Consider the following 12809-nt stretch of genomic DNA (forward strand, 5'->3'; position numbering starts at 1 on the left):
ATAATGGCTCATTTATATGATGGTTCAGATATAGTTGCTCATTGTAGGCTTATTTATAGGCATATGAGTTCATTTATAGGGTGATAATAAGAAAGAGGAGTTTATTTATAGGCTCATAATGGCTCATTTATATGATGGCTCAGATATAGTTGCTCATTGTAGGCTCATTTATAGGCATAGGAGTTCATTTATAGGCTGATAATGAGAAATAGTAGTTTATTTATAGGCTCATAATAGCACAGATATAGTTGCTCATTATAGGCTCATTTATAGGCATAAGAGTTCATTTCTGGGCCGATAATGAGGAAGAGGAGTTTATTTGTAGGCTCATGATACTTCTGTACGTACTATGGTGTGGAGTCATGATGATTCATGGATGATAACTGGTGATCAAAATGGCTTTGTTAAGTACTGGCAGTCAAATATGAACAATGTGAAAATGTTCCAAGCCCACAAGGAACCGCTCCGAGGAATATCGTAAGACTTTTAATCTGTTTAGGCTAATCAAAAAGAAACCCAGCTATTGTTATTTCCAGTTGGGGACTTCCTCAGTTTGACATGAACGTTAGTGTGTCAGTGGACCATTAAGCCTCGTTTGTTCTAAGAAACATGTTGACAGAGCAGAGAATTTGTGTTTTTAATTCCTATTTTTGTCAACAGTCTCAACGCTTGATTCACGGTATTTTCATATTACGCCATGGATCCTTTCAAACTAGCATTTCTTAAACTTTAAGTTCCATTGTGTAATCTTTCTGAGCGAATTTTGTCCATGAAGTTGGCAATTCCAATTAGACCCGAGTTCTACGTAGAATTTTATGTTGTGTAAGCTTATATTATGTTGTTGAAAACTCAGCATAGTAGGAATAAAATAGAAATTCTTGATGAGCAATTAATAAATTTGAAAGTAAATTAATTTATCATTCTTTTAAAGCCTTTAATACCGTCTTTGTATCACATAAAATGATCATCACAGCTTGAATTCCCTTCTCCGTTCACTATTTTGAAATATGGTTGCTTATGTTTACAATTTGTTTGCTTATGATGATTGTATCAAACATATTGATGATTTTAGATAATCATCTTGATGATATAATGGATTCTTACGTTAGTCTAGCGTGAGGGGAAATGTTTAAGTGTGCAAAACTGGACCTAAAATACTTAACCACTTATACTTAATATACTTCAATACTTAAAATACTTAAACATAGAAAATTATGTACGTAAGGGGAAAGCTGCTTCATTCTCTGTCTACGTTAATGTTGTCTTTTGATGGATAGAAAAATTTATTGTCTCTGGATGACACAGAAATTATAGATTCTATCCTCTGTTGTCGTAGATGATGAACACTGTATATGTGTTTGAAATACCCAGTTAAAAATTGTATATCTGTTCACTGTCGATTAAAAGGTTTTATCCCTATTTTGAACTGTTATACTTTCCTCTGTTGTCATTTTGTTCTGTCGACAGAAACGATGAATCGAACACCATATTTGGAAAGTATCAACATTTATGGCGACAAAGAAAGCTAGAACTGAACGAAATTCTAATTTTATCTCAGTTAGATTATCATCTGTACCATAAGATTTAACCCTAATAAACAGCTATTGTAATGCTGTGACGTATATTGTCGAAAGATCTCACCTTATTTTTTTATATAGTTTACCTGTTTTTGTGGCTCTCATACAATTTTGCGCGTTTTCACCGAAATCACTTTTTAATATTTCGATATAGCACTATTTCTAGCTATCTCTGCTTTGTGCCACGCCAACCCTTGAAATCTCTAAGATCTTTTAAGGTCATTTTCAGATTTTTCATAACTTCCATCCATTTTTGTCGTTTTCATATAATTCACTTATTTGAGGAAATATTTGAGGAGAAGGAATAAATAATTAAAGGAAGAAAAACGTCGGAGGGAATGCGATACGGAGGAAAGAAAATCCCAAAGAATAAATCCTTAGGATTTATTCACACTGGAAATAATACTATATTATATGTTAACAAATGCATGCTATATTATATACTATACTATATAGTGTGCTATATACGATATTATGTACTATATCATAAGTTAAAACAAATGCAATCCTTCAGACTTCAAGTCTTGTATATAGTAATATTTATTACAAAAAAAACCGGCTATTATAGTTTTTTTGCTTTTTATAATTATAGTTAAATTAATGAAATATGGTATATATATGATATACTATAATAATGTAATATATATATATATATATATATATATATATATATATATATATATATATATATATATATATATATATATATATATATAGTTAAATTTAATGAATTGTTGTGATGATACATAATAGGAGTGCTTTCGAGTACTAACTTATTTCTTTTTTTTCTTCATCAAGATAATTTTACTTAGGAAAATTTAACTTGATTTCAATTATAAGTCTTTTATTATTATTAAATTAAAAACAACAAGTTTTTCAGCTGAAAGTAAGGAGCAACATCAAAACTTAAAACGAACAGAAATTATTAATAATGTGATGGGAGCTACCGCCTTCTCAATACCTCGCTCTTTGTGCTAAAGTTTCTATTACTTTTAAAAAAGTTTATTATTCTAATTAAACGACCCTTGTGTTTCAGGAGTCGTTCTTAAAGAATCGGGACAAAAAGTCAAACTTTGGGGTAAAGAGTGAAATGTTGAGAAGGGGTAGCTCCCCTCATATAATTAGTAATTTCTGTTTGTCTTGAGTTTTGATGTTGCTCCTTACATTCAGTTGAAAAACTTTTTATATTTAATTTCTGATCGTTTTTAAATAATGCCGGGAAATCCGTCTTCCCCTCCATGGAAAATTCCTTCCCGAAGACAATCCCTCCATTAAAAGTTATTTTCACGTAAAACTATCTGCCCGCGCCAGGAAATTTCCTCCCAGACAATTCCACTCTTCCTGAGAATTCCCGCCGAAAAAATTCTTGCGGACGGTTCCAGGTGAAAATCTTTCTTAGCGCTTTTATATTTGAAAACATTGTTTAAATTTTTTTTTTTGGAAATCCCCTCCTCCGTAGAAAAGTTTTCCCACAAATACGTCACCCCCCAGTATAAAGTTGAACCTTCAGAAAATTTCCTCCGGAGAATTTATCCCGTGGAAAACTCCCCCATTGCGAATTTCTCCCCTGAAAAATACCCCTTTCTACGGAAAGATACTCTAAGCAACTCCAACTCGCTAAAAGTTGAGTTAAATCTAGTTGACGTCCAATTTTTTGGTCACTTAAAAGGGCACTACAACTCTTAATTTCCGTTCAAATAAGCCGTTTAACGATATTATAGGACTGTTGGTTCGATGCGATCACCCCTGAAAAAACAAAAAAAAAACAAAAAAACAAACAAATAAACACGCATCCGTGATCTTTCTTCTGGCAAAAACAAAATACAAATTCCACATTTTCGCAGATTCGAGCTTGAAACTTATACAAAAGGGTCGAATCAGCATAGCAAGCCAATCTCTTTCGATATATCTGTTGATATCAAGATTCCGTTTTTTAGAGTTTTGGTTACTATTAAGCCGGGTTGCTCTTTACTTACGGTTCGTTACCACATACTGTTTGATTTTAATATCGATTGTATAATTTTATTTCAATTTTATTATAAATATCTTTTTAAATTTGTACAATTTGTCCTTGTCAAACCTGAATAAACATCTGTAAGTGTATAAAATGTACTTTATGAGAAACCAGATCACCCATGCCTGGAAACACCCTCTCCCAAGGGTTGTGTGTGTGGTGTCACATACCTTCCTTAAGTTTTTTTTTATTCCTTCTTTTTTTAAGTCTGTTGTTTTTAATTTTAGATTTCAAAATTATCATATTCCTCTTCTTTTGACAAATGCTGTCAAATAATCAAATAAATTTCACAATTAATTTTTGTTCTTCGTTGTGTTCATAATTGTGTCACAAATATATTTTTTTAAAATTAAGTCGTTTCCATCTCTGAAATTGTTCTGATATTCTTAGGATTGGCAGCGAAATTTTTGAATTTCTTATCTATTGTCATATAAGAGGCGATGCCATTAAAAAAAATGTCGTGATTTTTGATGATAGAGCTAAGCTTGAATGAGATTTTAAATCATCTGTAAGCCTTATGTTCGTACATCCAGAACCGTTCAAATGACGGCCAACGGGGCAATCTGCCCGGTAGCATGGCTGGGGGGGGGGCAAGACTGAGAGTCGCCCATTTCAATCATATTTTTCACTTTGATTCGGATTTTTTTGTTTATGTTTGAGAAGGGAGTAGGGCGCTGTAGTTAATTTAGCCCCGGGCACAAACAACCATAGGAAAGGCTCTCCGTACATTCTGTTAATATGTGACATATTATTAAGGAATATATAATATGTGACATATTATATATTCTGTTAATATTCTGTAAATGTGCTTCTTCTTTAAGGTAGTCATACTTTCTTACTGTACATCTAAATTTGACTTTCAATTTTCTATTTCCGATAGATAATTTACCTGTCACACAACGAGTAGACGGTGTTATATGTGCAGCAAAAAATACATTCTTGGCTAAGATATTATGGAATGGGTCAAAAATTTCAGAAAAGTAGCATGTGAAAACTTCTTTCCTATTGGCAGATTTGGTGCGTGAAGTTTAGTACAATAAAAGGCCAATCTTTGGATCAAGATATTCCGAAATCAGTCGATGATTTCAGAAAAAAAAAAAAAACGTGCGAAAAATGACATTAAATTTACCTGCTAAATTTGTTCTTATGGGGAGATTTATTCCATGAAGATTGGTGGAAAAAAGGGCATTTTTGCTAAGATGCTCCGAAATCAGTCGAAACCTCTGAAAACCAGTATGTGGAAATGCTAAATTCTTTCATATAGGCAGATTTGCTGCGTGAAGGTTAGTACAAAAAGGGCGATCTCTGGATCAAGATATTCCGAAATAAGTCGATGATTTCAGAAAAAAAACGTGCAAAAAATGAGATTAAATTTGTCTGCCAAATTTGTTCTTATGGGGAGATTTATTCTATGAAGATTGGTGGAAAAAAAGGGCATTTTTGCTAAGATGCTCCGAAATCAGTCGAAACCTCTGAAAACCAGTAAGTGGAAATGCTATTAAATGCATATGCTAAATTCGTTCATATAGACAGATTAGGTGCGTGAAGTTTAGTACAAGAAAAGGTCAATCTTTGGATCAAGATATTCCGAAATCAGTCGATGATTTCAGAAAACGTGCGAAAAATTAGATTAAATTTGTCTACTAAATTTGCTCTTATGGGGAGATTTATTCCGTGAAGATTGGTGGAAAAAAGGGCATTTTTGCTAAGATGCTCCGAAATCAGTCGAAACCTATGAAAACCAGCATGTGGAAATGCGATTAAATCCATCTGCTAAATTCTTTCATATAGGCAGATTTGCTGCGTGAAGTTTAGTACAGAAAGGGCAATCTCTGGATCAAGATATTCCGAAATCAGTCGATGACTTCAGAAAAGAACCATGCGAAAAATGAGATTAAACTTGTCTGCTAGATTCGTTCTTATGGGGAGATTTATTCCGTGACGTTTACTACTACTACTACTACTACTAACAACTCACCGCAGCACCAAGCCGTCTGAGGCCAACACAGATACGCACACTCCTCCATCCCAATCTATTCAAAGCCTCCCTCTTTACACCCTCCGAGGAAGCTCTAATTTCCTTCAAATCTTTCTTTATGACATTCTCCCACCCAAGCGTGGACGGCCTGCTTTCCGTTTAGCCCTAGACGGTTTGCCGAAAAGGACAATCATTGGCAATCTATCGTCGTTCATTCACAGAACGTGCCCTAGCCATCTCAACTTTTCTCTCATTATAGCCTTACAAAGCGGGATTGAGCCACACTTTTCATACAGCCTACCGTTTGAACTACGGTCAGTCAGCCGGGTACCCAGAACAATCCGTAGGCAATTCCTATGGAAAATATCTAGCAAATCTTCATCTGCTTTTGAGAGCGCCCATGCTTCAGAGCTATACTTGACAACTGCCATCACTGTAGCTTCATATATTCTAATCTTGGTTTGCACATTTATCTTCATATTCTTCCAAACTTTTTTTTAACTCTGGAAAAATCCCTAAGCCTTGGCTATTCTACTTATAACATCTTCACTGCTCTTACTATCTTTACTAATAATGCTACCCAGCTAAATGAAGCTGTTCCCCTGATCAATAATTTCGTTGCCCAACGTCACCTTTTCATCTTCACTTATTCCTAGCCTTAGTGGCTTTGTCTTCTTGACATTTATTAAACATATTCTAGCACCCTGAACTCGCAAAACCTCTAAAATTTCATTCATTTTGCTCACACTTTCATCTAGGATGCTTGAATCGTCAGCATAATCTAAGCCCAGGAGAGTTTTTCCTCTCCATTTGATTCCTTGGTCTCCCATTGCCTTTCCTGTGCTTCTTAAGATAAAATCCATTAAAATGATCCATATAAAGGGCAATAAAACACAACCCTGCTTAATTCCTGATTTAATACAAAACCAGCTACTGACCTCATTTCCTACCTTAACCGCAACAGTATTATTCTCATACATAGCACTAACCACTTTGATGCATTTGTCTGATATACCATATAAGGATAAGATCTTTGCTAAAGCTCTTGTATCAACAGAATTCAACGCTTGTTCATAATCTATAAAACTGAGGACCAAAGGTGTTTGACAACTAAGGCACTTCTCAATTATTAACCCAAGAGTAAAAATTTGGTCGACACATCCTCTACCTTTTCTAAAACCGCACTTTTCTTCTCTTAAAACTTCGTCTACAGCATCTCACCTTAACCGCAGCAATGTTATTCTCCTACATAGCACTAATCACTTTAATGTATTTGTCTGGTATAGGTAGAAAGTAGAATCTATTGCTTGTCCTGTGTGTGGATCTCAGGATGAAAGGTTGATACATTTTTTATGGGAATGTGTCGAATTGAATAAATAGAGGCAAGAGAAGTATGGTAAAGAAAAATTGAATAAGGTATAATGGTAGACAGAATGAAAGAGACAAATTTGTATTTTCGTTTTAGTAAAAAGAAATAAAATTTCTTTTTTCCTCTTTTTGTACTTCATCATTTTCACTTTGTGTGTTGGTGGGTAATAAAATATTTCATTCATAAAAAATAAGTATTTTTCAAAATTGAGGTTTAACAAAAAGTTGTTTTTCTAAAAACACCAATAAATTTATTTTAAAATCTTAGGGGAAGGGATAATTGCAACCTCCTTCCCCCCTAATTGGTGCCCCTGCTCTTTCATTTTCAAGTTTACACAAGGATATGGCGATGCTTTGTACGCAAACATAATCATTCATATTATGAATTACGTTAGAAGTATTTTCTCTTTTAAATGGTAACCCTCTCTTCAATCAGGTAACATAATATAGAATAAGGAACCAAAAAACAGGGCTGGATAATACGGTTCTACCCACCGGGCTTCAGTAGCAACACTGACTTCAATTACTTGGAACAGAGCTGAGGGAAATTTCTCAGCTAAATGACGCCGCGACTCCTGAAGATCAGTGCTTACATCCATGTGAATAACATTGAAATATAGAGCGATTGAAAATTATTAGCTATTGTTTTTTTTTTGAATACTAAAGAATAATTTGAAACAATAGAATTTTTCTTCTTTTGAATGGTAACGTTCTCCAATAAGGTTACATAATACAAAAAATAAGGAACCAAAAAGAAGGTTGGACAGCACGGTTTTGTTCTGCAGACTTCACGGACAACAGGATTCAACTATTTGAAGTTCAACTATGAAGTTGAACTTCACAGCTACGTCACAGTGCTTACGTCCATGTGTATAACGTTGAAATAAAGTGCAATTGAAAATTGTTTATTTATTGTTTGGTTGTTTTCCTTTTTTTGAATATTTATATAAATTGCGCGGCAGATATTGTTTAGTTTATTGTCTGGCTGTTTAGTCTTATTTTTTTGCGTAAAATTATTTTAGCTTTTATTTAATTGCAATAAGATTTTAGTATTTTGTTTCTGCACTTTTAAATAAAGAATTAAATAGGTAGTGTCTCTTTATTGTGTCTTTGTTATATTTTTATTATGTCTTGTTTTCAGCCAAGTTCAAACAATGTTCTGGTGTTCAGAGCTGGGGAATTTAATGTCTAGGGAGTGTAGACAGAGTTTGTTTTAGGGGGATGACAGAGGGGGCACTTGCCTCGGGTGCAGAAATTTTAGGGGTGGAAAATTTGGTGTGAATATCTAACGGTCATAATCATTTTGTAATTTCTGAAATTATATTCTTGTTAAAATAAAGGAGAGTAAGCGGTTAGTAAATGAAAATATTTAACAAATTATTAATTATCTCATACAATAACAATGAATTAAAAATAGAAAATAATTAAATAATGATAATTAAATAATTTAAATAACTAAATAAAACAATAAAAAGATAAATTATTAGTTAATTAATAAATTGAGAATATTTTTGTTAACAAATGATAATTTGGCTACAATTTTGCGTGAAAATTTTGTGGGACAATGGGGGGGAGGGGGCTAATCAATATTTTGCCTCGGGCCCAAGGGATGCCAGAACTGCCTCTAAATTTAGAGCTTTTTTATTTTATTCTTTTGGTGCAAACCCATTTCTTATCTTTTGTATTGATATTTAGTTGTTGTTATTTTTTACCAATCTTTTTTGTGTTTTCTTTCTGCACTTTTTTTTTATGTAAATCTCATTTTGAATCATTAATATTTTTAATAAATAACATAAAGCATAATTGTAAAAATATAACATGAATTTTCACTTCACTCTCTAAATTTGTGCCAAATAAGTAGGACTGTTTTCCCTCTCAACCTGCTCTAATTAATTTTTAGGAGAGTACAGCGTTTTGTCACTGTTGTCACGTTGAACTATGAACATAAATAAGCACAATTAATTAGTTAAACCTGACAATGCTTTTGTGTGTATAAATTCAAAAAAATGATAATTTGGTGATTCTCAAAAGGAACTAACTTTCAAAGGAAGGTTAAGCCTTCTTAAGCTGTTCAGTGCCATTTGTTATAGCTTTTTTTGATGATTTTCACCCATATTTTTTTTTTAATTTCTGGCACCTACCACGACTTAATTTTCTACTACCTACTTAAACTTAGTTCGAATAAAAATTAACTATTTCTATTGTAAGGGCAGCATTTTTCTTTGCATATTTTTCAAGGTTTTAAGAAATGGTTTAAGCCCGTGAGATTTTTTTCGTTCTATCGTCTTTTTTCTACTTTGCAGGTTTAGCCCAAGTGACCAAAAATTTGCTACTTGTTCTGATGATGGCACTGTCAGAATTTGGGATTTCATTCGGTGTGAAGAAGAAAGAATTCTTAGAGGTAATTATTATCTTCTTTTTTAAAATAACTTTTTTCTTTCGAAATATTAATCGCAATCACCTCTTTATTTCTGTGTTCAGGGAGAACGTCCTAGGAATAGGTGAGGAAGAGGTTATAAGAAAATCTGGAGAAAATAGAACGACAACAGAAAGAGTGATGCTCTGAATGGAGAAGGGGGGGGGGATGCATATCCGTGTTGGCTGACGTTGTGCTGCAGTTAGTTGTTAATAGTATTAGATAGAGGTATTTTGTAGGGATAGACGAGGAAGATGTTATGAGAAAAGCTGGAGGAAAAAAGAGAAAAAATATAGAGCGGTGTTCTTCTTTCCTTCTTTCGAACCGTTAATGGTAAGCACCTCTTTATTCCCGTATTCAAGGAAGATGTCTTAGGAATAGATAAGGAAGAGGCTATAAGAAAAGCTAAAGAAAAACGGGAAAGAATACAGAGGGACACTCTGGATAGAGAAGAAGGGAGGAGGGACTTGCGCAGTGGTGTTGGCTGTCGTTGTGCTGCAGTGAGTTGTTAGTAGTAGTAGGTTGGTGCATTATGTGTGTTTAAATTTTCTAAAAAAAGGAATAACAGGTGACTGGATGGATTTTCGATTTTTGATGGGGTTTTTGATTTTTAACGGCTTCCATCTTTACTAAAATAATATGTTACTTCTGTTACTTAGGTAATAATTCAGACCTAGGTCTTTTCAAATCCAGTGAATATTTAGCTATGTAAGTTTGTAGTTCTTTCCTTTCTACTTTTTTTTTAATTACTACTTCAACATTTTTGATATGGTCAAACGATCTTCAACGTGATCAAACAGGGTATCAAATAGCCATTGAAGTTCAACTGCTTCTATTTGAATTAAGGTACTAATATACTTTATTACAACTTATTATACCAATTGATACTAGTATTTCGTATAATTTAAATATTGTAGAAAAACCTGGAAAACTGGCTGATTTTTTAGGATAGCGTAGCAAATTCCTCTAAAAAAAAACACTTTTTTCCCTTTCTTTTGTACTTCTCTAAGGAGAACGTTTTACTTTTTCTTAGCCATCTAGTGTAACAATGTGCATATTTTCATTTTTTTTTTAATCAGCAATAACTAACTAATTACATCGTCATCGAATTGTTTGTTTTTACTTTGTTTACAAGAAAACTGATCGATCCATGTTTCTTAATGGTATTAACTACAGTCTATTTAAAAAAAAAATTTTATTTTTTGGTCAAACATATATAAACGCACACAAACACACAAATATATATATATATATATATATATATATATATATATATATATATATATATATATATATATATATATATATATATATATATATATATATATATATATATATATATATATATTATATATATATGTGAATATTTTAAGCATAAACAAGCCCTGGGAACATGTACCTCTATTTGGACGACTGAACTGTGCCAAAGAGTTAAATAAAACTGACTTGCCTGATAATGCCTTTGCATAATACTAATCTAAAAGCTAAAATATGATGACATTTATTTTAATGTAAGATTAAATCCACTCATAGTGCTATGTAGTACATAGTGATACATAGTACGTTTTGCTATTCTACATTCTGTACATTTTGCTCTTGTGCCTCGTGAAATTTGTCATAATACATAGTAATTCGGAATTAGATAGCAAAATTTCTAATGATGTTCAAAATTTCTAATGATGTTTCATGATTCTAAGAAAAACACATTATTTGGGGCTTTGTTTTGCAGTTGCTGGCATTCCCCGGATCAGTGTCGGGATTCCATTTGGATCGGCTCTGCTGGTGGATTTGTTTGTTGTTTCTGAAATATATTCCATTTCCTCTAAAAATGTAAATGAACTTTGTTGTGTACTATTTTTTGAAAATAAAAATAGATTGTTTGAGTTGAATTGGCGTATAGTGGTATAGTTTTTTTCTTCTTCAAAATACCGGGAATAAATTTTGCGGAAGTTATTTCGTTTTGTTCTTTTTTTGTTCGAAGGAATAGGCTGATTTTATTGTGCTATTACGTTTGCACAAAATCTATTTATTCAAGATTTTTAATAAAGTCCATCACCTTCAAATTTTAAAGCTTTTTATTTTTTTTGTTTTTTTTTCACGACAATGTTAGAAACTCGGAAGTGGCTTTGTTTTTATCAAGATTGGTTTATCGTTGTTTGAAAAACATCAGTTTAGAGCTGGATGTGGTATATCCTTGATTAGGTTTGGCATTCAAGACCATTTTTATTGCACTAGGGAACTCCAGGTAACACTGGGTCCCCTAGTGCCCCCTTTGGCTGCTTGAGTTTGCTTACAATGTCAAATTGAAATGGTCTCTATATTGTTGTTACCCTATACCCTTTGGACTGATGGACAAGTTACATTTGGGTCCTTAAATTTTTAACGAAAACTTTTTAAGGTTTGTATACTTTTTTTGCCTACATTGTTGAATCAAAAACTAAAGAAAGTACACTTAAACTAGTAAATTATACCCGATTTTTAGAAATATAATTAAATGTTTTTGGAATTTTCTTAGCAATTGTGTCCGTTGTACGCTGAAATTGTATCGGACAAAGTTTATTATTAGAAAGTTTCAAGCAGAAACGTGATATGGAGGAGATCGGGAGCATCCTCCCCCTAATGCTAAAATATTTACGAAATATGGCCAGAAAGAGGAAACTGGGTGAAAATAGATGTATTCTTGCTGTTTGGAAAAACTTATACCCCTCGTCTCCCCCAAAGAAAAACTGGAATGGCGTCTCTGGTTTCAATTTGCTTTTGTCTTTCTTCGCAACAACTAGTAATGAATATAGTTAGATTAAAACGGTAGCAAAATCACCAACCGAAACTTATGTTTAAGAAATAGGCTTTACTATTTTTGAAACGCAGTAACTGAAAAAAACAAAACAAAAAAACTTTGTAGATATATTGCAAGCTGGATTTTGTGTAAAGCTATTATTTAGCGTTCTCTGACTATCGACAAATAATAAAAGAGGAAGTTTGAGTAGGTTTATTCGTCCATGGTGATTCTTGTTCGTTCCTGGGGGGGGGGGAGGCTGAAAGGCTGCAATGTTTGGCAGAAAATTGACTTAATTATATATTCTATCGTCCTGAAAACCGAGTCTTAAATAGATGACTAAGAATTACCAAAACTCATTTTGGTAAAAAAAACATATGGATTTTGAATATGGTCTTCAAAAAATTTCGCTTCTCTCTTCTCCCTTATTGGATGTCCTTGATCTGGTCTCAACCCTCTAAATATGATGTCACGAAATTCATGTTTACAATAAGTCAGTCGATTGTTTGTATCTAATTAGTAGCATCCTGGAAAAAAATAGTGGAAAAAAGAAATATCTTGTTTTCCTATCTAGGAAGAATGGGGGAAAATTCCTGTAGAAAATACTAAGGAAATAAAAAAGAGGCTGTAAGGATGCTTATAGGATGTAACCACATGTCGAAAACGTTGAGATTTTCAAG

The 12809-nt window shown here is 33.0% G+C and overlaps 1 protein-coding gene across 3 annotated transcripts in view; it reads left to right on the forward strand.

The window, feature by feature from the left end:
• LOC136025962 (uncharacterized) overlaps positions 1 to 12809 on the forward strand; it is a 66699-nt gene that overhangs the window by 16848 nt on the left and 37042 nt on the right. For all 3 annotated transcript variants that reach the window (XM_065702089.1, XM_065702085.1, XM_065702098.1), the window contains 2 exons: positions 326 to 477; positions 9241 to 9338. In XM_065702089.1, the coding sequence (XP_065558161.1) occupies positions 326 to 477; positions 9241 to 9338 (250 nt within the window). The remainder of the gene's footprint in view (positions 1 to 325; positions 478 to 9240; positions 9339 to 12809) is intronic.

This window comes from Artemia franciscana, chromosome 1 (genome assembly GCF_032884065.1).
Source record: "Artemia franciscana chromosome 1, ASM3288406v1, whole genome shotgun sequence".
In the NCBI taxonomy this organism is placed as follows: Eukaryota; Metazoa; Arthropoda; class Branchiopoda; order Anostraca; family Artemiidae; genus Artemia; species Artemia franciscana.